At 45.7% G+C, this 25,625-nt stretch overlaps 1 protein-coding gene across 1 annotated transcript in view; it reads left to right on the top strand.

Annotated features, from left to right (window-relative positions):
- The window catches only part of hydin (HYDIN axonemal central pair apparatus protein), a 1,234,740-nt gene that overhangs the window by 868,077 nt on the left and 341,038 nt on the right, over positions 1-25,625 (top strand). Inside the window, exons 44-46 of the mRNA XM_068049816.1 lie at positions 2,933-3,116; positions 9,293-9,434; positions 23,967-24,129. Of these exons, the coding sequence (XP_067905917.1) occupies positions 2,933-3,116; positions 9,293-9,434; positions 23,967-24,129 (489 nt within the window). The remainder of the gene's footprint in view (positions 1-2,932; positions 3,117-9,292; positions 9,435-23,966; positions 24,130-25,625) is intronic.

Below are 25,625 nucleotides of genomic sequence, written 5' to 3' on the forward strand. Positions count from 1 at the left end.
TTAGCAGTCCTCTAGCACTATACCATTCTCTGATGAATTTTTATAAATAATAGTGCCTCAACTATCTCTTTCCTAGCCATTTTTTTAGAATGGGCAGATGTAAACTATGCAGACCAGGGATTTTATCCTCTCTAAGATTTTTTTTTCACTCATTTGTCAATTATCTCCCCCTTCCTATCTTACATTTCTTGATTTTCGTTTATCTTTTGTTCTAATGTCAGGCCATGTCTGCCTGGTAAATACTGAGGCATAGCGATTATTAAATGTTTCTGCCATTTTGCTGTTGCTTGAGTTTACCTTGAGCACCTTTTAGGGGCCCTATCCTGATTTTACTTTTGTTATTTGTGTTTCTGTAAAATACTTTACTATTTCTTTTTTATATTTCTTGCTAATTTTATTTCATATTTCCTCTTTGCCTTCCTAATTGTTTTTGACTTCTTTCCTATACCACTTTGTATTCTTTTTTGACATTCTCGTCTTTGTTGTCTATGTATTTAATAATTACCTTTTCCTTTAGTTTCAGTTTTGCCCTTATCTCTTTATTCATCCATGGTATTTCATTGGCTAGTTTGTACTTTTAATGCAATGCATTTCTTTTGAACTGTGTTGATCACCTTTTAAAATATTTCCTCTGTTCGGTGTCTTTGTCAATTATTTTTTTTCTTGTTCATTGGGTTGGATTTTACGTCGGGTGGACGGGATCTGGCCACCGACGTAAAATTCAGTGGCGAATTCGCTTCCACCTAGCCTGGGGATCCGTCCCATATTTTACGCGTCCGCAGGCTTTAATTGTTCCGAGGCAGGACTTCCACCCGCTTGAGGGAGGAAATCCCGCCTCATTGAGCTCCCAGCCAATGATCGGGCTGGCAGCTGTTAGTCCCAGCAGCGCCTCCCGGAATGGTGGCCACTGCTAGGACTGCAGCCCAGCCAAGGACATGGAGCCAGGACTGCAGGTAATTTTGGGTTGACTCGCCGAGCGTAATCGGTCGTGCCAGGGCGAAGCAAGGGTGGTCGATGGGGTGAAGGGGGTGTCTTGGGTCCTGTGGGTAGTTGGGAAAGTGGGGGCGGTCCTCAATAGGGCACCCTGTGCACTATTGTCAGGGCCCTCCCCCTGGGGAGGGCTTTTACCAGGCAGCCTTCCCCGACTCCAGGACACCCACTTGCCATGGGTAAAATCCCCGTAGAGGTGGGCAAAAGCCCTTAAGTGGCCATTAATTGGCCACTTTAAGGGCCTTGATTGGCCTGTGGTGGGTGGCCCATTTTCCGCCCTCCCCCACTCCGCTCTACGTAAAGTGGGGTGGAGGCAGGAGCGTGTCCGGAAGGCCTCCCGCTGCATTTTATGCCACCGCCCCCCCCCCCCCCCCCCACACACCCCTGCCACCATCCGGCTCGCTGGGGTGGCATAAAATTCCGGCCATTAGCTCCAGTTGCATTCTCATTCCTTCATTATTAGTCTTTTTCAAATCTATTACTTCAGTATTTGTTTTATTGATGCCTTATTCTGTTGTGATCACTATTACCTGCATGTCCCCCTCTGCCTGCACAGTGTCCTTCAATGATATCAATGGAGAACACCATGCAGGTAGCGACTAGTGGCACTGCCTGCCCCTGGGGAATTGACGTAAGTCTGCGTAGCGCCACTAGAAACAGGACTATGTTAATGAATTTCTCCCCCTATGTGTTCGCTGACTTTGTATCAGCCTTATTCCTTACCTTTGTCTGACCTTTATTCTCATCTCCTATTTCTTTTATCTTCAGTTGTATGTTATTTTTGCCAGATTGAAAGTCCTCGCTACGGCCTATTTATCCAGTTATTTAATTTAAAACAAACATTTGCCAAACAACTTGATTTGTATTGTTTTTTGTCTGTCAACATTGTAATGCCCCAGTCCAAAAGGGATGTCTAAGATTTGTGCAGTATATCACTGCCTGGAATATGCAGAATAATATAAATTAATTGGATTCCCCCTTGCTCAACAATTGGCTCAGTTGCGGTTTTAAGTCTAGTGACAAAAAACCAACATCAAACCCTAAATCTGATTTTATGAATAAGATTAGTAAGTCAGAATCAATGGCCAGACTTTAATATTGGGCGGCAGACCCCGCCCACCAACCGAAAAGTCGGAGGCAAGCCACCTGCGCCGGGCCTGGGGAGCCACGCCAGGATTCCTTGCTCCCCAGGCCTTAATTGGCCTTGGGCAAACTTCCACCTCCTTGAGGCAGGAAGTCCTGCCGAATGAAGCTGCCAGTCAATCAGCGGGTCAGTTGCTCTTAGGCCCAGCAGTACCACCGGGAGTGGTGGCCACTGCTGGGACTACATACAGCCATTGCTAGCAAGGTGAAGGACGGCCCCGGAGCAAAGGTATGTTTTTGGGGCTCCATCGGGGACAACTGGCCAGGCCACAGTGATGCAAAGGGAAGTCGGTTGGAGGGAGGGGGGGGAGTGTTATGTATTGGGGCTCCAGGAGCAGCCCTACATGTGGCACAGGGTGCACGATCAGGAGGGTCCCCCCACCCCCGGCCTGCTAGAAGACCACCAGGTTTTATCTATCAATGCTTTTGCGGCCTTTGCTATCCAGCTGCTGCAGGTAAAACACCCGCGGTGATGGGAGGAGGACTTTAACTGGTAGCTAATTGGCCACTTAAGGGCCTTGATTGGCCTGGGGTGGGCAAGCCATTTCTCCCCTCCGTCCCCGCCCCGCATTAAATTGCAGTGAAGGTGGGAAGGCATCAGGAACGGCCGGTCCCCGCCCCCGACTCAACCTTTTGATCCCCGCCAGCAGGCCACTCATTGGGGGGCTGTAAAATTCCAGCCAATATTATCGTCTGATGGGATTTAGCTCCTGAGAAGAAGTTAGAAACAGTACTAAGCTGAGCATTATTGTATTAACATATTGTTTAATCTGTTATTTTTCACCATTTTCTGTTGTAGCTGAATGACTGTTGTCGAGGGGTTGTATTCGATGGGTTAGAAAGTACGTACAGTTACAGTGAAGCCCATACTCTCACAGCCGTCCTTAAAGCAATTAACAATAGACGTCACATCTACTTAATCAACCTTAGTCAGGAATATGCAGCGCTGAAGGCCAAGGAGAAAGCCAAGCTAGAGGAGGAGGGTATGTGACTGCTATATTAAACAGCTCCGCAAAAATGCTCAATGAATATTAACTTTGACAGCAGTTTTTTTTCTGTGAAGTTTTATGCATTTCAAAGTGATGGGAAAAGGGCACTTTCTATTTTGGGCATCCAGCATTGCATGTCAGTAATATCATGGCTATAATGCAGAATAAAGATTCCCCTACCCTGTCCCCAAAAGGTGCCTGAACCACAACTTTAATAGGAGTACTTCCTGCTGCATAAGTTAGGCATTTTTCCAGAATTCCAACACTAAGGACTGGATTTTAAGAGCCCACTGCTGAACTCGGCGGCAAGCTTAAAAAATGGCGGCCCGTGTACACGGGCCACACACCAAAAAACCATCGCAATCTCACGCGGCGGCTCATTTAAATAGTCGTGGTGGCCTGCTGCTCCCCCACTCCCAACAATGTGGAGGGGGCAGGCTGTCTGTCTTTGGCAATGGCGTCAGCTGCCACTGCTCAGGCGCTGGTGCCATTTTTAAAGGGCAGCCAGCATTGCAGGTCAATTTGAAATTTGAAAGATACATGCCCCCCAAAATTTATTAAATCAAATTCTAATGCCCCTTTCCCACCCCGCAATAACAATTACATTAACTATTTGCCCTCCCCCGCCACCCAAACACTTACCTTTCAAATCTGACCTTCCCCTGCCCCCCACAAGACTGCACAAAGTTTGAAATTCACCCCTTCCCAGCATCCCCCACTCCCATTACATGAATTTCACCTTGTCTCCCCACCCCACCTCACTGAAAATCTTCACTCCTCCCCCCTCCCCACCAGTGTCATGCTGCCTTTCCTCAGACCGGGACTCGAAGATCACGTCGGGCCCGAAAGATTTAAGGTAAGATCATTTAAATATATGCATGTAATGAATTTAAATATTGAAATCCAGGTCCTGTCGCCCAGTGGCGGGGGTGCTGCCACAGAGCCTGACTGCCACCAGGAGGATCAGGCCAAGCCCTCTTGACATCGGGCTCCATGGCGGACTGCTGCTGGCCCTATCTTTCGGCTCCCCCGCCACGGAGCCCGATGTTGAGAACTTGGTAAAATCCAGCCCGAAATATCCTGTGGTCTCTGTTGACTGAGACCGACAGATTCATACCAAGTTAGTAGCAGCTTTTTATTTAAATAGATGACCACCCCAGTAGGAGCGAGGTTGTCCCTAGAATTTAATTCCATGAATCTGGGCAGAACTTGAAACCAATACTGCACTGGAATGTCAGGCTGGATTATGTGCTGAAGTTTGTGGAGTGCGTTTTGAACTTAAGATCTTCTGAATTTGAGGCAAGTGTGCTATCAATAGCAGGACAGGTGCTCTGTTGCAGCTGTGGCATGTGGGAGCTTTTTGGATGCCAAGGCAAACCAGGACAAACACATCTGCAGAAAGTGTAAGCAGCTAGAGGAATTCTGGATCAGGGTTATTGATCTGGAAGCCGAACTGCAAACACTGCGCAACATAAGGGAGGGGGAGAAATACCTGGACACTTTGTTCCGGAGCATGGTCACACCTCTTAGAACAGGATCATCTGCTTTTGGTCTGCAGTGAGGGACAGGAGGGTGTGACCGTGAGTGAGACAGATGAAGGGACGAGCAGACAGTAGTGGAAGAGCCTCAGACTTTGCGATTGTCAAACAGGTTTGAGGTACTCTCAACCTGTGTAGACAAAAGCGAGACGTGCAAGGTGGGTGAGCAGGACAGGCCATGGCACTGTGGTACAGGAAGCCATTCAAGTGGGGGGAGCAAAATGTAACGTAGTGGTGGTAGGGGATAGTATAGTGAGGGGGATTGACACTGTTCTGTGAGTTCAGAAGGCTGTGTTGCCTTCCTGGTGCCAGGGCTGAACAGGAACGTTCTGGGACAAGTGTTCCAGCAAACCATATAACTAGGGAAGTAGAGAGGGCTTCAAACTAAACAAGGAGGTGAGGGATCAAGAAGTGGGAGGGGGAGGATCCAGTTGTCACGGTCCATGTTGGTATTAACGACATAAGTAGGACAAGAAAGAGGTTCTGCTTAGACAGTATGAGGAGCTAGGCACTAAATTGAAAAGCAGAACCTCAATCTCTGGATTATTACCTGAGCCAGGTGCCAATTGGCAGAGGGCACATAAGATTAGTGAAATGAATATGTAACTCAAAGACTGGTGTGGGAAAAGTAGGTTTCGGTTCGTGGGGCACCAGAGAAAATGAGGGCTGTATCGTTGGGATGGTCTGTACATGAACTGTGCTGGGACAAGTGTTCCAGCAAACCATATAACTAGGGAAGTAGAGAGGACTTTAAACTAAACAAGGGGGTAAGGGATCAAGCTTGGGGAGATGGAGCAAATCAAGGGGTAGAGTCAAGGCAGGAGAGCAGAATATTAATATGGGAAGTGAAAATCAGAGAATGACAGGAAGGGACAGAGAGAAAAAACCTCAGAACACGCCAGCAGTCAAGACTACATGTTACAAAGATAACAAAAAGACAAAAGTGAAGGCTCTAAATCTGAATGCACGCAGCATTCATAACAAAGTAGACGAACTGATAGCGCACATTGAAGTAAATAACTATGAACTGATAGCCATTACGGAGACGTGATTGCAGCATAACAAGGATTGGGTCCTGAATATTGAGGGGTATATGACATTCAAGAAGAATAGGAAGCTAGGTAAAGGTGGAGGGGTAGCACTGTTAATCAAGGGTGGCATTGGTGCAATAGTTAGAGACGACCTTGGTTCAGGAGATCAGGATGTAGAATCAGTTTGGGTGGAGATGAGGAATAGTAAGGGAAAGAAGTGGGAGTTCTACAGGGCCCCTAACAGTAACCACAATGTAGGATGAAGTATACAAGAAATATTGGGTGCTTGTGATAAATCAGATTGGAAATAGTAGCCTGAATGAGGAGCTCATAGAATGCTTTCAAGATAGTTTCTGAGAGCAGCATGTTCTGGAACCAACCAGAGAGCAGGTTATATTAAACTATTAGATTATTGTGTAATGTGACAGGATTAATTAATGACCTCAGAGTAAAGGCACCTCTAGGTAGCAGCGACCACAGTATGATTGAATTTTACATCCAGTTTGAAAGAGAGAAGAATGGGTCTAAGACTAGTATTTTAAACTTAAATAAGGGCAAATATGTGGGCTCTCAGGAAGGAAGAGAGGAACTTGGTGAAATTACAATCACCAGGGAAGCGGTACTGAGCAAACTGATGGAGCTGCGGGCTGACAAGTCCCCGGGTCCAGGTGGACTTCATCTGAGGGTCCTAATAGGGGTGGCTAATGAGGGAGTAGATGCTTTGGTGTTAATTTTTCAAAATTCACTGGATTCTGGAAAGGTTCCATCAGACTGGAAAGTAGCAAATATAACTCGTCTACTCAAGAAGAGTGGGTAGCAGAAAACACCTAACTATAGACCAGTTAGCTTGACATCTGTCGTGGGGAAGGTGTGAGAATCAAACATTAAGGAGGTTATAGCTGGGAACTTAGAAAAACTCAAGGTAATCGGGAATAGTCAGCATGGTTTTGTGAAAGGGAAATCATGTTTAACCAATTTATTGGAGTTCTTTGAAGGAGTAACATGTGCTGTGGAGGAGCCCCGTTGATGTACAGTTATTGCGCAAAATAGGAGCTTATGGTGTAGGGAGTAACTTTTTAGCATGGATAGAAGATTAGGCGGCTGGCAGTAAACAGACAATATGCATAAATGGGTCCTTTTCTGAGTTGCAGGTTGTGACTAGTGGAGTCCCACAGGGATCAGTACTGGGACCTCAACTTTTTACAATTTATATCAATGACTCTCCTTGTTCTCTCTTGAAAATGTTAGCCTTGTCTGTACTACTCCACGTGCACAGCCATCCTGTTGCCATCTATAGCCATCTATATGTATGTGAAGAGAAAAAGATTGGCGAAGACAAATGTAGGTCCCTTACAGTCAGAAACAGGGGAATTTATTATGGGGAACAATGAAATAGCTGACCAACTAAATGCATACTTTGGTTCTGTCTTCACAAAGGAGGACACAAATATCACACCAGAAAGGTTGGGGAACACAGGGCTTAGTGAGAGAGAGGAATTGAAGGAAATCAGTATTAGCAGAGAAATGGTGTTAGGGAAATTGATGGGATTGAAGGCCGATAAATCCCCAGTGCCTGATGGTATGCATCCCAGAGTACTTAAGGAAGTGGCCCTAGAAATAGTGGATGCATTGGTGGTCATCTTCCAAGATTCCATAGACGCTGGAACAGTTCCTGCAGATTGGAGGGTTGCTAATGTAACCCCACTATTTAAAAAGGGAGGTAGAGAGAAAGCAGGGAATTATAGAGCAGTCAGCCTGACGTCGGTAGTGGGGAAAATTCTAGAGTCCATTATCAAAGATTTTATAGCAGAGCACTTAGAGAACAGTGGTAGAATCAGGGCAGAGTCAGCATGGATTTACGAAAGGGAAATCATGCTTGACAAATTTACTAGAATTCTTCGAGGATGTAACTAGTAGAGTTGATGAAGGGGAGCCAGTGGATGTGGTTTATTTGGACTTTCAGAAGGCTTTTGACAAAGTCCCACATAAGAGATCAGCATGTAAAATTAAAGTGCATGGGATTGGGGGTAGTGTATTGAGATGGATAGAAAATTGGTTGGTAGACAGGAAACAAAGGGTAGGGATAAATGGGTCTTTTTTCAAATGGCAGGCAGTGACTAGTGGGGTACCGCAGGGATCGGTGCTCGGACCCCAGCTATTCACAATATACATTAATGATTTAGATGAGGGAACTAAATGTAATATCTCCAAATTTGCAGATGACACAAAACTGTGTGGGAGGGTGAGTTGTGAGGAGGATGCAGAGAGGCTTCAGGGTGATTTGGACAAGTTGAGTGAGAGGGCTAATGCATGGCAGATGCAGTATAATATGGATAAATGTGAGGTTATCACTTTGGTGGCAAAAACAAGAAGGCAGATTATTATCTGAACAGCTATAAACTGAGAGAGGGGAATATGCAGCGAGACCTGGGTGTTCTCGTAAGCATGCAGGTGCAACAGGCGGTAAAAAAGGCAAATGGTATGTTGGACTTCATAGCGAGAGGATTCGAGTACAGGAGCAGGGATGTCTTGCTGCAATTATACAGGGCCATGGTGAGGCCACACCTGGAATATTGTGTGCAGTTTTGGTCTCCTTATCTGAGGAAGGATGTTCTTGCTTTAGAGGGAGTGCAGCGAAGGTTTACCAGACTGATTCCTGGGACGGCAGGACTGATTTATGAGGAGAGACTGAGTCGGTTAGGATTATATTCGCTGGAATTCAGAAAAGTGAGGGGGGATCTCATAGAAACCTATAAAGTTCTAACAGGACTTGACAGGGTAGATGCAGGAAGGATGTTCCGATGGTGGGGGAGTCCAGAACCAGGGGTCATAGTCTCAGGATACAGGGTAAACCTTTCAGGACTGAGATGAGGAGAAATGTCTTCACCCAGGGAATGGTGAACCTGTGGAATTTGCTACCACAGAAAGCAGTTGAGGCCAAAACATTGTATGTTTTCAAGAAGGAGTTCGATATAGCTCTTGGGTCTAAAGGGATCAAAGGGTATGGGGGGAAAGCGGGAACAGGTTACTGAGTTGGATGATCAGCCATGATCATAATGAATGGTGGAGCAGGCTCAAAGGGCTGAATGGTCTACCCCTGCTCCTATTTTCTATGATTCTATGTTACCTCGCCCAAAAGTCCCTTAATTTTACCTGAACCAGGACGATGATTGTTGCTGGGATGGCATCACAGCTGAGCCTGATTCTGTCCTCATTTCACCCAATATCCACTCTTCACATGCAGTAGCTGTCTATAGATCAGGGAAAGGAACCCTGGCTGACTTTTCCATCCCTAAACCAAGACACTGAAGTTAATTGTTGCAATTCTAGCACTGACCCTGCTGAGAATTGCTAACTTAACACATTAGGTGTTATTGAATCTGTAAACATCCTGGTCTGAATGGCTCAGGTACTCACAAGATTTTTTATAGCACCTCTGTGCCTCTGTGAAGCACCTTTGCTTGTTTTTCTATATTAAAGGAGCTCTATAAATGTAAGCTGCTATGGTTGATTCACTGGGGGAGCATAAAATATACACTTTGATATAGACTCCATGTCTTAAATAATACTACAAATACAAATGCCTTATTTCTCTAAACAGAGCATCTGGCGAAGGAGCAAGTGGAGAAGGAGAGGATTTATCTGCAAGAGTTGGGTGAAGAGGAATATGAGGCTCTGGCAGAGGAAGAAAGAGCAGAGTTCGACCTGAAACGTGCTGCTTTATTCAGAGAACGCAGGGAAAAGTGAGTGAACAAACCAACCTCCCAGCTAAAATAAAAGCAAACTATTGCAGATGCTGGAAATCTGAAATAAAACAGAAAGTGCTGGAAATACTCAGTAGGACAGGCAGCATCTGTGGAGAGATGTAAGTTCTGATGAAAGGTCAGAGATCTGAAACGTTAATTCTGCTTCTCTCTCCACAGATTCTGCCTGACCTGCTGAGTGTTTTCAGCACTTTCTATTTTCATTCCATCCTCCCAGCTGCCTGGTTCTGAATCTGCAGGTGCACACACCGTTCCTACAAATGAATATAGGACAATAGTTGGCCATTTAGCTCATTGAACATGTTGTGCTATTCAATCATGCCTAACCTGTATTGTAACTCAGTTTACCCCCCTTCATTCTGCATCAAAAGAACAAAGAACAGTACAGCACAGGAACAGGCCATTCGGCCCTCCAAGCCTGCGCCGATCATGATGCCTGTCTAAACTAAAACCTTATGCACTTCCGGGGTCCGTATCCCTCTATTCCCATCCTATTCATGTATTTGTCAAGATGCCTCTTAAATGTCGCTATCGTACCTGCTTCCACCACCTCCCCCGGCAGCAGGTTCCAGGCACTCACCACCCTCTGTGTAAAAAACTTGCCTCGCACATCCCCTCTAAACTTTTCCCCTCGCACCTTAAACCTATGTCCCCTAGTAACTGACTCTTCCACCCTGGGAAAAAGCTTCTGACTATCCACTCTGTCCATGCCACTCATAACTTTGTAAACCTCTATCATGTCGCCCCTCCACCTCCGTCGCTCCAGTGAAAACAATCCGAGTTTATCCGACCTCTCCTTATAGCTAATATCCTCCAGACCAGGCAACATCCTGGTAAACCTCTTCTGTACCCTCTCCAAAGCCTCCACATCCTTCTGGTAGTGTGGCGACCAGAATTGTACGCAATATTCAAAGTGTGGCCTAACTAAAGTTCTGTACAGCTGCAGCATGACTTGCCAATTTTTATACTGCATGCCCCGACCAATGAAGGCAAGCATGCCGTATGCCTTCTTGACTACCTTATCCACCTGCGTTGCCACTTTCAGTGATCTGTGGACCTGTACGCCCAGATCTATCTGCCTGTCAATACTCCTAAGGGTTCTGCCATTTACTGTATACTTCCCACCTGTATTAGGCCTTCCAAAATGCATTACCTCACATTTGTCCGAATTAAACTCCATCTGCCATTTCTCCGCCCAAGTCTCCAACCGATCTATATCTATATCCCTCAATGCTCTTACCTAACAGAAATCTATCAATCTTGGCTTTGAAATTTTAAATTGACCTCGCCTCAATAGCTTTGTGAGGGAGAGAATTCTAGTTTTCCATTAACCTTTGTGTGAAGAAGTACTTCCTGACATCTTTTAATTATATAGTGTTACTGCTTTTCTTGATCAATGTTAATGAGCTAGACTTTGATGTACAGGACACAATTTCAAATCTTGCAGATGATGCACAACATGAAAGTATTGTGAACTATGAGGATGAGAGTGATAGACTTCAAGAGGTCATCGAAAGGCTGGTGGAATGGGTGGACGCAGGGCAGATAAGTTTAGTGCAGAGAAGTGTGGAAAGATACATTTTGGTAGGAGGAATGAGGAGAAGCAATATAAAATAAAGGATACAATTATAAAGTGGGTGCTGGATTAGAGGGACCTGTGCACAAATTGTTAAAGGTGGCAGGACAGGTTGAGAAAGTGGTTAATAAGGCACATGGAGTCCTGAACTTATAAATAGAGGCATAGAGTACAAAAGCAAGGAAGTTATGGTGATCCTTTACAAATCACTGGCCGGTCTGAACTGGAGTATTGTGTCCAATTCTGGGCACCACACTTTAGGAAGGATGTGAAGGCATTAGAGAGGGTGCAGAAAAGATTTACAAGAATGGTTCCAGCGATGAGGGACTTCAGTTATGTGGATGGATTGGAGAAGCTGGGGCTGTTCTCCTTTGAGAAAGTTGAGAGGAGATTTGATAGACGTGTTCAAAATCATGAGGGGTTTGGATAGGGAGAAACTGTTCCAGTGGCAGAAGATTCAAGAACCAGAGGACACCAATTTAAGATGATTGGCAAAAGAACCAGAGGTGACATAAGGAAAAAAAATTTATGCAGTGAGTGGTTTAGATGTGGAATACACTGCCTGAGAGAGTGATGGTGGTAGATTAAATTGTGGCTTTCAAAAGGGTATTGGATAACTATTTGAAGAGCAAAAAAAATGCAGTGCTACAGGGAAAAGGCAGGGGAATGGGACTAGCTGAGTTGTTCCTACACAAAGCTGGCACAAACATGACGGGCCAAATGGCCTCCTTCTGTGCTGTAACCATTCTATTATTCTATATAGTATTTACATCACAGGAACAGGCCATTCAGCACAATTGGCCCATGTCTCTGTTTATGCTGCGAATGAGCCTTTTCCCATCTATCATTTAACCCCATCAACATATTCTTCTATTCCTTTCTTTCTCATGTGTTTGTCCAGCTCTCCCTTGAAAACATCGACAGTACTCACTTCAACTACTACTGGTAGCGTGTTCCAGATTCTAGCCACTCTCTGGGCAGAGAGGTTTTGCATGAATTCCTTCTTGGATTTATTAGTGACTGTCTTACATTTATGGCCCCTAGTCTGGTCTCCCCTACAAATGAAAACAACTTCTCTACTTATACCCTATCAAACCCTACTATAATCTTAAAGAAGGTTGGGTCACCCCTCAATCTTCTTCAATCTTCCATGATAGATAGGGATGGGCAGGAAGGCAGGGCGGGACCAGAAAAATGGCGATGGAAGGCAGAGTGCCTATCGCCTCCCCGATGCCATTGAATTTTGTCAGTGGCAGGGAAGGTCGAGGATGGCCTTCCCGCTCAGAGGCCAATTGAAGCTGTTATGTGGCCAATTAATGGCTACTTAACAGCCTCTTCTTGCCGTTGCTGGTATTTTACGGTAGAACCAGGAAGCCTCCCTGCGGGCTGTTTTGGTGGAGGGCACCCTTCTGCTTGGGCAATCTGCGGCCAATGGAGGGTCCCCACGATGGCAAAGGCCGCCCCTGCACCAACAAATCCCCTCCCCCCGCCCACGAAAACCATCGCCCCACCCGCCCCAACCCTTTGCTGGGGCCTGCCTGGCTGGCCTCAGTGAACCCGCCCACTTATTTGCTTCCGAGGCCAGCTTCCATGGTGCCTCTTCTAGCTAGGTGCAGTCCCAGCAGTGACCAGTGCTGACCTCTGATTGGCCAGCAGCTCTTGGAGACAGAATCCTCATCCTGAAAGGAACAGGATCGCCTGTGGCTGGCAGTTAACTTGCTGAACGCTGTAAGATGCACCCCTCAAACAGCTGAGGCGGGGCCCTTCTGCCTTTCTGGCCGGGCTTCGGAGCCCCCTTCGCCTGCACAAAGTTTAACCCGATAACTCCCAGCTGTCTAGTCTTTGGCCCTTGTTCAGCACATTTCTGCAGCTACTGATCTGCTCAACCATACACTCACCTCCACTATTGATACGCTCATCCCCATTACAACCATTATTCTCTCTCACCTTGGTTGTTTCCCCCGGTACAGCCCTCATTTTCACTTCCCTAACTCCAAAGGGCGCAGACCTTTATAACCATTCACCGCCAGATCTGACTGGATCACAGAAAGCAATATTGGATCCTGCTGTCATCTGTGTAAACTGCTTACTGTTCCAAGACCATCCTGGATTGCAAAGATAACCCATGGATTCTTTTCTCTACTGCAAGTCATCCTCTTAAACCCTTCTCCCTTGTCTCCTCCACCCTTACCTCTAACAGCAAGCGCGAGGAGTTCATGCATTTCTTTGTCACAAAGGTTGAAACTATCTGGTCATCTGCCTCTGCTAGTTCCCTCCCCACCTCTAACCCACTGGGCCAAACTTTCTCTAAGGCTCCCCACTGCCCTGCCCTGATCTTGTGCCTTTCTCTAGTTTCTCTCATATCACCCCTCATGCCCTCTCTGAGCTCATCTTGTCCATGAGACCCACCTCTCAGTTCTCTCGACCCTATTCCCACTAAAATACTGACCACCCAACCTCTCTTCCTGGCTCCCTGACATTTTTAATGGTTCTCTTTCCTCTGCTTCTGTCCCTCTCCAGTTCTGATCTGCTGTCATCACTCCTCTCCTAAAAAAAAGCCCTTGACTACTCTGTCCTTGCAAACAACCTCCCCATCTCAAACCTCCCTTTCCTTTGCAAAGTCCTTGAATGTGTTATTGCAGCCCAAATTCATGTCCATTTTTCCCGGAATTCCATGCTTGAATCCGTCCAATAAGGTTTCAACCCCTGCCACAGTACCAAAACAGGTCTTATCAAAGTCGCAAATGACAGCCTTTGTGACCGTGACAAAGTCAAACTATCTCTCCTTATCCTTCTCGGCCTGCCTGTACCATTTGACACAGTTGATATTGCCATCTCCTCCATCGCCTCTCCACAGTCATCCAGCTGGGTGGATTGCACTTGCCTGGTTCCATTGTTATCTAGCTAATTGTAGCTAATCACCTTCAGTGCCTTCTCTTCCCACATCTGCACTGTTAACTGTGGTGTGCTCCAAGGATCTATGTTGGAGCCCTCCTATTTCTCATCTACATGTTGCCACTTGGCCACAAGATCCAAAAACTCATGTACAATAATGCTTTACCTCACCACCACCTCTCTCCACTCCTCCATTGTCTCTAAATTAAGTTATGAAAGTGCTTCTTTTTTTTTGAGGACTCGTATTTCAGATTTACGGGCATTGGTTTATTTGGGAAAACTGAAAAGATTCCATGGATGTGTTTTTTTACAAGGGTCGCTGAGAGGTCTTGTCTGAAAATAAACCTTAAGCTCAATAAACAACAGAAACCTTTGTAACTTGGGGGAGATGTTTACCGAGAAGTGGCATGCTAAGATTTATCGTGGTCGGGAAGTTTTGCTTTTAGGATATTGTTTTGGTTCAGTTGGGGTATAGACAGTATTAAAAGTTGTTGGGTTTGTAGCCTGCTGAAAACCCCCAGCTCCTCTTTCTCTACCTCTTTGGAAAAAACCTGCGATTCCAGTGTCTAGGAGCTAAAAGCCCTGATGCTGCATTTCTCCTGAGAAACACCTGGAAATCCTGCCAGATTACTTTTCAATGCCGCCTGATGAGAACTGCTCCAGAAAAGATCCCAGTGACCCATCTATGTGTACTTAGACGCCAGATTGTATGCCAGTTTTGGGGCACAACATATCTCATACTTTTTCTTCAAGAATTAGCAAATATTTGGCCAAAGTAGTCTTTTTTTTTGTGAAAGACCTCTGCAGCAAGAGAATTTATTTATTTATTTTTCTTTAACCAGTGAGTGTGTGTGTGTATGCGTGTGCGTGTTGGGTATTTAAAAACGGAACTTTCATATTTCAATCTGTATGTTAATGCTGCTTCGTTACTGGATAAGTCTTGTTTTATAATAAACTGATAATTTTGTTGTCTATTAAAGAAACCTGGTTGGTGCATTTTATTCTGGGAGAAAGGGTAGAGTATTTGATTGACCGTATCAGTACCTGGGTAAAAATATGTTGTGACCTGTAGAGAAGTGAACTAGAAAAGATGGTGCACTCCTCCCACCTCGGTCGTAACAATTGTCAGACTGCTCGTATGTCATCCAGTACTGGGTGAGCAGAAATTTCTTCCAATTAAATATTGGGAAGACTGAAGCCATTGTCTTGGGTCCTTGCCACAAACTCTACTTGCCAGCTTCTAACTGCATCCCTCTCCCTGGTAACTGTCTGAGGCTAAACTAGATTGTTTGCAACCTTGGCATCATATTTTATCCCAAGCTGAGCTTTCAACCACATATCTGTGTCATCACTAAGAACGCCTATTTGCACCTTCATAACATCATCTGACTCCATCCCTGTCTCAGCTCTTCTGCTGATGAAACCCTTATCCATGCTTTTATTACCTTCAGACTTGACTATTTCAATGCACTTCTGGACGGCCTCCCACATTCTATCCTCCGTAACTTGAGGTCATCCAAAGCTCTATTCCCATGTCCTAACTCAAACCAGATTCTGTTCATTCACCATCCCTGTGCTCACCAAGCTACACTGGCTTCCAGTTAAGCAACAATCTCGATTTTAAAATTCTCATCCTGTTTTCATAATCCCTCCATGGCCTCGTTGCTCCCTATCTCTGTAATCTCGTCCAGCATCACAAACCTCCGAGCTATCAGCATTCCTCTAATTCTGGCCTCTTGAACATCCCCAATTTTATTTGCTCCATCTTTGGTGTCTGTGCCTTCAACTGCCTAATCTGTCAGCTCTGGAACTCCCTCCCTAAACCTCTCCACCTCTCTACCTCACTTTCCTCCTTTAAGACTCTCCTTAAAAGCCTACCTCTTTAACCTAGCTCTTGGTCATCTGCCCAAATATCTCCCTCTGTGGCCCAGTGTTACATTTTGTTTTATAATGCCTTTCTGAAGTGCCTTGGGGCGTTTTATTACGTTAAAGGTGCGATAAAAATACAAGTTGTTGTGGTTGTTGGACATGTTTTATATCCTTTTTTAAATATAGGGATCACATTAGTTATCTGCCAGTCTTCGAGCACTATTCCCTTTTTAACGAATTTTTAAATGTTAGAATTAGAATTAGAATTAGAACATTACAGCGCAGTACAGGCCCTTCAGCCCTCGATGCTGCGCCGACCTGTGAAACCATCTGACCTACACTATTCCATTTTCATCCATATGTCTATCCAATGACCACTTAAATGCCCTTAAAGTTGGCGAGTTTACTACTGTTGCAGGCAGGGCGTTTCACGCCCCTACTACTCTCTGAGTAAAGAAACTACCTCTGACATCTGTCCTATATCTATCACCCCTCAACTTAAAGCTGTGTCCCCTCGTGTTTGCCATCACCATCCGAGGAAAAAGACTCTCACTATCCACCCTATCTAACCCTCTGATTATCTTATATGTCTCTATTAAGTCACCTCTCCTCCTCCTTCTCTCCAACGAAAACAACCTCAAGTCCCTCAGCCTTTCCTCGTAAGACCTTCCCACCATACCAGGCAACATCCTAGTAAATCTCCTCTGCACCCTTTCCATAGCTTCCACATCCTTCCTATAATGCGGTGACCAGAACTGCACGCAATACTCCAGGTGCGGTCTCACCAGAGTTTTGTACAGCTGCAGCATGACCTCGTGGCTCCGAAACTCGATCCCCCTACTAATAAAAGCTAACACACCATATGCCTTCTTAACAGCCCTATTAACTTGGGTAGCAACCTTCAGGGATTTATGCACCTGGACACCAAGATCTCTCTGTTCATCTACACTACCAAGAATCTTCCCATTAGCCCAGTACTCTGCATTCCTATTACTCCTTCCAAAGTGAATCACCTCGCACTTTTCCGCATTAAACTCCATTTGCCATCTCTCAGCCCAGCTCTGCAGCCTATCTATGTCCCTCTGTACCCGACAACATTCTTCGGCACTATCCACAACTCCACCGACCTTCGTGTCATCCGCAAATTTACTAACCCACCCTTCTACACCCTCTTCCAGGTCATTTATAAAAATGACTAACAGCAGTGGCCCCAAAACAGATCCTTGCGGTACACCACTAGTAACTAAACTCCAGGATGAACATTTGCCATCAACCACCACCCTCTGTCTTCTTTCAGCTAGCCAATTTCTGATCCAAAGCTCTAAATCACCTTCAACCCCATACTTCCGTATTTTCTGCAATAGCCTACCGTGGGGAACCTTATCAAACACCTTACTGAAATCCATATACACCACATCCACTGCTTTACCCTCATCCACCTGTTTGGTCACCTTCTCGAAAAACTCAATAAGGTTTGTGAGGCACGACCTACTCTTCACAAAACCGTGCTGACTATCGCTAATGAACTCATTCTTTTCAAGATGATTATAAATCCTGTCTCTTATAACCTTTTCCAACATTTTACCCACAACCGAAGTAAGGCTCACAGGTCTATAATTACCCGGGCTGTCTCTACTCCCCTTCTTGAACAAGGGGACAACATTTGCTATCCGCCAGTCTTCCGGCACTATTCCTGTCGACAATGACGACATAAAGATCAAGGACAAAGGCTCTGCAATCTCCTCCCTAGCTTCCCAGAGAATCCTAGGATAAATCCCATCTGGCCCAGGGGACTTATCTATTTTCACACTTTCCAAAATTGATAACACCTCCTCCTTGTGAACCTCAATCCCATCTAGCCTAGTAGCCTGAATCTCAGTATTCTCCTCGACAACATTTTCTTTCTCTACTGTAAATACTGACGCAAAATATTCATTTAACACTTCCCCTACCTCCTCTGATTCCACACACAACTTCCCACTACTATCCTTGATTGGCCCTAATCTAACTCTAGTCATTCTTTTATTCCTGATATACCTATAGAAAGCCTTAGGGTTTTCCCTGATCCTATCCGCCAATGACTTCTCGTGTCCTCTCCTTGCTCTTCTTAGCTCTCCCTTTAGATCCTTCCTGGCTAGCTTGTAACTCTCAAGCGCCCTAACTGAGCCTTCACGTCTCATCCTAACATAAGCCTTCTTCTTCCTCTTGACAAGCGCTTCAACTTCTTTAGTAAACCACGGCTCCCTTGCTCGACAACTTCCTCCCTGCCTCACAGGTACATGTATGTAATAGTGCCTCTGCTATCTCTTCCCTAACCTATTTTAATATATGTGGATTATCCTCCCTAAATTTGATTAGTTTATCAATATTCTTCCACTCATTTCTGTTCATATGTCTTTATATCTTTTCTGATCTCTTCTAGTGTCATGTTCACTATGTAGCGTCCATGGTAAATACAGAGGCAAAGTAAATATTTGATATTTCTGCTGTCATTATCTGTGAGTTTATTATGTGGATCTTTTTGTGGCCCTCTTGCTTCCCTGATGTTTCTTCTGTTCTTTATACGTCTATAGAATACTATTTATTTTTCTATTCTTTGATTATTTATTTCTTCTCTTTACCTTCCCAATTGTTTCCTTTGACTTCTTTCCTAATCTTTTCATATTCCCTTATGTAATTCTCTTCATTGTTGCCTCTGTACCTTATCCTTTATTTTTAATCTTGCCCTTATTTCTTTATTCATTGATGGTGTGTCATTACAGGCTGGTTGCTTTTTAGTGAGATATATTTTTCCTGAACTCTATTGATCACTGTTTAAATGTTTCCCGCTGCTATTCTATTTCCTTGATTGTCTGTAATTTTTTTTTCCAGTTTATTTTCCCTAATCCCATTCTCATCCCCTTAAAATCAGCTTATTGACAATTTATTACTTTGGTCTTTGTCTTAATAATGTCCTTCCTAATCTTTATCTTAAACCTTATTATGTTGTCATCGCTATTGCTTCGATGTTATCCTACATTTACCTCTCTCATCTGTTCTGGTTCATTTCCCATTATGAGATCCAGCAGTGCTTCCTCTGTAGTTGTTTTTTTAATATATTAGATAATCATGAAGTCCTGCACACATTGGGCTGAATTTTGTATGAAGGCCAAAGATCCTAGCAGCAGCATGGAAAACAGGTGCTGCTTCTGCTTAAAGCGTGATGCAGCTGACCGAACGTGATCACATTTTGGCTGGCCAGTTAACTCAGAGGAGGCGTGAGGCCCGTCACACTGAAGACCGGAGACGGGAAATGAGGTGCCAATAGCGGTATCAGCTAACTGAATGGCAGGTTTTGGTGCCATATTTATATGGCTGCCAGCCCTGCATGCATTGCTGCCTATTTTAAAGGATTGACTGACCTCCTGTGCAGAAGACACCGAAAGAGCTGAACAAGAGCCTGCTGCAACCATAGCAGAGGGAAGACCTCTGGAGTTCCTCTTCCCAAGAGATGGGAAGAAGAGATTGCCCCGCCTGACCAATCAAGCCTGGACAGAGATTGCAGAGGAGGTTAGCAGCAGTGGGGTTACCCACCACAACACCCACCCCCCCCAATGACCATGGATGTAGTGCACAAATGGATCAGTGACATCCTTCACTCCGCCAAGGTGAGTTCTTCATTCTGCTTTCCTTTTTGGGTATTGCATATGGCAATGCAAGAGGATACACTAGGTGGGGAGGGAGTGACCACCCAGTTGATGGCAAGGGAGTCAAGCAGCAGCATATCCTTTCAGAGGCATAGCTGCATCTTGGCGAAAGGCGACTATCTGTCTTTGTTGACCCCCACCAGGTCCCTCGAGAGTGGATGTTGTGAAGGAGGCATTCATGAGCCCCCATCATGGACCAAAGGGCTTTCACCAGCATAGTTGCTGTGCTAGTCTTCGTGGGGAAACTAACAGTGTTCCTTCTTCTGCTTGCTGGAGAAATGGGCACACAACAATAAAGAGAGGGACAAGACTGGTGGAGGACTCCCAGACCTGCATATCCTGACTCCAATAGAAGAGAAGGCTCTGGAACTGGCTGGGTCTCAAAGCTGTTGATCCATTGCTGATGACGAAACAGAGTTGTCATCACAGGAGAGAGTGAACAAGGGTGTTCTGGCCCACAGATGAGGCACAGTGCTCATGTGTCCACACGAGACACATAGACTTCCACATCAGGCATGGTAGAGATGAGTTATTGGGAAGCCCTTAATACCTCAATGTTTGTGTGTTCTCATGCAGGTCTTGGTCATCCTGAAGTATGCACAGCTGGAGAGAGACTGGAAGGTGGGGGGGGGGTGGGGGCAGGGTGAGGGGGCAGCACTCCACCTCTGAGGAGGAGGAGGAGAGACCCTCAAAGGGTACAGGGTCCCCTCGTTTCCCCACACCCTCCACCAGCGCAGATACTCCTATGCCAATCGGTATGCATTTGTGATTAGATTCAGATTCACAAGCTGGTGAACACATCACAGATACACCCAAGCAGTTGATGGAGGCTGTAACACTGGCAGGGGGAAGGCTATGGGAGGGCAGGCCCATGCTGAGCCCAGGCTGGTAACATGCCTCTGGAGTCATGAGCAACATGCCAGCTGCTGGAGGTGCAGCAAGAGGTAAGGGAACATCTGGCAGAGCTGCCAGAAGCTATGCACACCCATGTGCGGACGATGGAGCAGTCCATCCAGGTCATGAGTGCTGCCATGTCTCAGGTATGTGTGTTCATGGCTTCCTCATTCGAGAGGTTGGCAACCCTCATGCAGATCCAGCCCCAGCAAACCTCTCAGTGGATGCCAGAGTTGCACGCAGATCTCATGCCATTGCCTTGTCCATGAGCGCTCTGCAGCAGTGGCAAGGTGAGAATGGGACAAGGCTCCTGGAGTCTCCACCAGGTGCTCATCCTTTTCAGGTGAGCAAGGAAAAGCAAGTGTGCCTTGCAAGGGAGGAAGAGGGGCTGCCATCTGCCCTGGGGTCTCCTCTCAGGGCACTCTGAGTGTGGACAGATGCTCCTCAGCACCTTCAGTAGCTGCAATGACAGAGGAGGGTCCTGCACCTGTGCAGGAGCCCCTCAGCAATCCGGGGCCCTCCAGGCCTCAGGCAGCCAGAGGACGGCTGTCAAGGCCATCCCAAGCCACGGATAGCCTGATCAGTAGTCTGCCTCCAGCTGAGCAGCAAGCGCAGAGATGGTACCTCATAGGAGCACACGTAAGCAAGTTAAGAAGCCAATGGACCTCTCCACCTCACTGTCCAGGTCGGTTCGATAGCATACATAGTCACTGGTCCTCTTGAACAGGGCATTGGTCACCTTCTTGATGCACCAATGGGCCTCAGCCTGTGAGATCCCATACATGTCCCCTGTAGATCCCTGGAAAGATCTGGAGGTGTATAAGTTGAAAGCCACAGTGATCTTCAGAGCCACTAGCATTGGCTGTCCCCCAACCCCCATGGATCTCAGCTCGTCCTGCAGCATGGCGCAGAGATTAGTGACTGCCTCCCTGGAGAGCCTCAGTCTGCTGACACTGCCACTCAGACATCTGGAGATAACTGAGCCATGTGCAGTAGCCTATGTCCTGGGGATAGGCCCTTCCTCACGCAAGACACTGTTGGCGATCCCTTGTGCCCTTCTTCAGCATGCCTACCTGGAGGCTGGTCTGCTTGCTGCTCCTGACATTCCTACTGTCTCCCCACTGGTGCCCAGAACCTCCTCCCTCTGCGCTGCTCCTCCTCCTCCTCCTCCTTAGGGAGGGGTCATGAAGACTTGTTGGATTACGCCCGTGGCAGATGGGCTGTCTCCTAGTCCTGCGGATTCTTTCCAGCCCACCTCCCCCCCAAACCTTTCCCTGGCTAGCACCTTGGCAGCAAGTGCCACAGCCCCTCTGTGACCCTTGCAGCACGCCCCCTCCTTTAGTACTGGCAGCTTTACATGCCCCCTATGTTTGTGTTGGTACTTTTACATGCCTTCCAGCAATTCCGTACATTCCCCACTCTCCCTTCCACTGCACATGGGCTCTCCAGATGGCTGGTTGGCAGAGGCAGCACTAAACTCTCGCCTCCTTGCCACTTCATTTAATCAAGTGGGGCTGTGAAGCCGAGTGGTTCCCATGCGCCATTGGTAGTGGTAGAAGTGTGGAACTGCAGCAGTAACTGCACGCAGGCAAGGGGTGTCCGACATGCATAGTGGATTTATTATAGATTTCACCGTTGGTTCTTTGCAGATTATACTTGTATTCAGGGTCTAAGACTTTTGGGTACATTAGGGTAAACAACTCATTAACAGATTTGTTGCTGAAGGAACAGTTAGAGCATAGAGGAGCAGTGGATGAGAGGCTAGTTATGCACTGGGAATGGCTAAACTATATGTGGTCCATATAGATATTGCTTGGGCAGTGACATGTCAGGGCCTTTGTGCCCATCTCTTGATCCCAGGCTGTCTTGGCTGTGAGAGGGGAAGAAGAAATGAGGGGCGGAATATTCAGGATCAGAGGCAAGGAAGGAAGGGGACTGATGACTTTGAGGTCCAGTTGTCGGATGAAGGGATAGGCCTTTGCTTTTCCTGGTACACTTTTTAAGGCCATGGATGAAGTACTGCATACTGCTAATGTTTCATGGTTCTCTGATGCAATCCTTCAGAGGTTGGCTCCTGAGATGCAATCAAGGTTCTGCTCCAGGTCTGACTTCATCGTATCTTTGATAAAAATGTCCTCAATTACTCAGTGAATAAATGCATCAAGTGCGGTGCTGCTAAGGCGTTCAGACCAGAAGGTTTCAGGCTGGATGTCTACTTTTTGCTAAGTTAGTTCTCAGCTGTGGCAGTCTCATGGTCCTCACTACCTTGTACAGGAAGGAAAAATATTGGTCAGGTTCTTTGCTCATGATTGCTATCCAGTGCCCCGACTCAAAGGAGTACAGGATGAGAGCTACAGTCATTCTAATACCAGATGCAGCAACCTATCATATATTTCAATTATATTTTTTCCCATGAGGCCTTTCTTTGATCAGGGAAGGCTCATATATTCTTTCGCATGATCCCTGTTTAAAATACATTAAATTCCTTTTTCCCAACTTTTAATTTTAACAGACGGACGATTAAAGTAGTTAATTGGATAGATAGAGAGAAGTTATTTACTCTAGTGGGAGAATCCAGAACAAGAGGACAAAACCTTAAAATTAGAGCTAGGCTGGTCAGGGGTGAAGTCAAGAAGCACATTTTCACACAAAGGGTAGAGGAAATCTGGAACTCTCTCCCCAAAAAGCTGTTGAGGTGGGGGTCAATTAAAACTTACTTTTTTTTATTAATTCACGGGATGTGCGCATCACTGGTAAGGCCAGCATTTATTGCTCATTCTTAGTTGCCCTCACTGCTGGTGAGCTGCCTTCATGAATACAATTGAGTGCCTTGCTATGGCATTTCAAAGGACAGTTATGAGTCAAGCACATTATTGTGGGCCTAAAGCCACATATAGGCCAGACCAGGTAAGGATGGTAGATTTCCTTCCCTAAAGGGTGATTTAACCAGATGGGTGTTTATGACAATCTGGTAGTTTCATGGTCACAATTACTAAATTTTTATTCTAGATTTTACTTAATTAATGGAATTTAAATTCCCCAGCTGTTGTGGTGGGATTTGAACTCATGTCTCCAGGTCATTAGTTCAGGCCTCTGAATTACTAGTCCTGTAGCATAACTAGTATGCTACTTTTCCCCTAGGGAGGGAGAAAAACAGTGATAGATTTTTGATAGATAAGGAAATTAAGGGTTACGGAACCAAACCAGTTAAATGGTCTTAAGGTACAGATAGGCCATGATCTAACTGAATGGTGGAACAGGCTTGAGGGTTGAATGGCCTCCTCCGATTCTTATGTTCCTGGAAAATTGTGGGCCAGTGAGGGTGGAAGTGGAAATCTGAGAAGTTCCTGTGTGTGACATTGCTGGAAATGAGTTAATATCAGCTGACCTTCAGTAATTAATGCAGAGTTGTTTGAAGCTTGCACACTTCTGGCATACACCAGGAGCATAGAGGCAAAATTTTCACCAGCTATTGTTTCGTCTCCTGCACTATTGAGCTCAGTAACATCCAAACCAGTTGTTGTGTTAGTTGCAGAGCTTCTGCTGGAAAATTGGAGGGTCCCTATGTGATAATACTGTTTCTGTGTCTAGGGTTTTGAATGAGATACATGAACGACAGCTGCAGGAACAGAAATGGAGGGAAGAATTGGAGAGGCTGCGAGAGGAAGAGGAACTGAAGAAAAAATCCAAACGGGCAAGAAAAGATCTGAGTATCAAGGATGATACAAAGAAGTTGCAGATAAGTGCAAGGATGGTACGAAAAGAGGGTAGTTGGAAAAGCTGAGAATAGAGAAACATACATACCTTCATTAACTTGAAAAGTGTTCTGTGTGCTATTAATCTTTTAAGATTTGAGATCAGGACAAGGAAAAATAGTGAATGCCTCTTGCCGATGGCAGCTAGCTGGAGATGGACCATTGGATGTAACCTAGATAGGCTGGTGCTGTTGAGTGTCTGTGCAACTCAACATTTAGATATCCTCATTGACTTCTTCCCTTCCCCTTCCACCTTTATCTTTTTCCCAGAGAGATTAAAAGGAACAACCCCATAATGATTTTTTTTTGCATCCTGGGTCTCTATCAATAACCCTATTAAAAATTAGGCATTAATAATTACAATTGCCATTATTTTCATGTGAATCTTTGTTACTTTTTATTGTTGAATATTGTATTTTAAATGTTGAGCCCTTTCACTGTTTCAGTGGGTAAAGTACCCTTCCATGTGGCATTCTACCATATATGCCAGTCAGTCACAGGTTTGATCCTTGGACTGTGCTGACTTCATGTGCTGAATTTTTGGGCTCTGCAGATGTCGGGAACAGAAGCTGATGGGGCCTGAAAATTACAAGACGGCTGGCGTCAGCGTCAGGCGATGGGGGCTCAGGGTCCAGGAAGGCTGGGCTGCCAGCACTCCTGGCAGGCCTACAGGCCCTCCTGCCTGTTGGGGGGTACAGCCAAAGGTCACCCTGGGGAAGGGCTTCCCCCTCCCCCATCCCCACAAAGTGGTGGCCTGGCTGCTTTTTTTGTGTTTTCTAATTAAAGTTTTTAAAAAGCAGCTGAGAAGGCACATTCCTGTTGAAGCACCCTCCAAATTATTTACCTGTACTGCAGCTGGGTGCTTTCCTGAAGCTGTAAGGCCTCTGATTGGCTCTCTAGTTTTGAGAGCCTGCACGCCACACTTAATTAGACATAAAACCTGTCTCCATGCTAATTAAGGGCTCACTCACATGAAAATCTAGACTATAATCAGTTTCCCACCAGAGATACAGGCAGGTTTGGGAGCCAAAAATAGTCCCAAGTCCTCTTTTTTAACTAGGTGGGGAAAATTCAGCTCCATATTTCTCAACTGAGGCAGCAGTTGGATTGGGCTAAGGAGATGAACACCTATCAGGATATCCGCTGCTGACTGCTGGTCACTTCAGGAGGAAGGCACACCACTGGGAATCTCAGATGATATCAGGATCAGCAGTGATGCCCCCTTGATCAAGCCTCCTGGTAACATTTGTTGCATCAATTCACTCAGGAACAATAGCTAGTTGGGTGAGTTACTGGAGAGTGGTGGGTTCCTCAGGTAAAGTCAGCAGCTCAGGAAATAAGCAATGAATTGGAGCAACAGGAAAAAAAAAATCAGTGCTTGGAATTTCAGTTCCTTGGGTTTATGATATGCAGTTACACTCCTTGAGTTTAAAGTTCTGGAATTATATTCCTTGGGTTTATATCTGCAGATACTTTCCATGTGGCTAAAGTTCTG

Source organism: Heterodontus francisci, chromosome 17 (assembly GCF_036365525.1).
Source record: "Heterodontus francisci isolate sHetFra1 chromosome 17, sHetFra1.hap1, whole genome shotgun sequence".
In the NCBI taxonomy this organism is placed as follows: Eukaryota; Metazoa; Chordata; class Chondrichthyes; order Heterodontiformes; family Heterodontidae; genus Heterodontus; species Heterodontus francisci.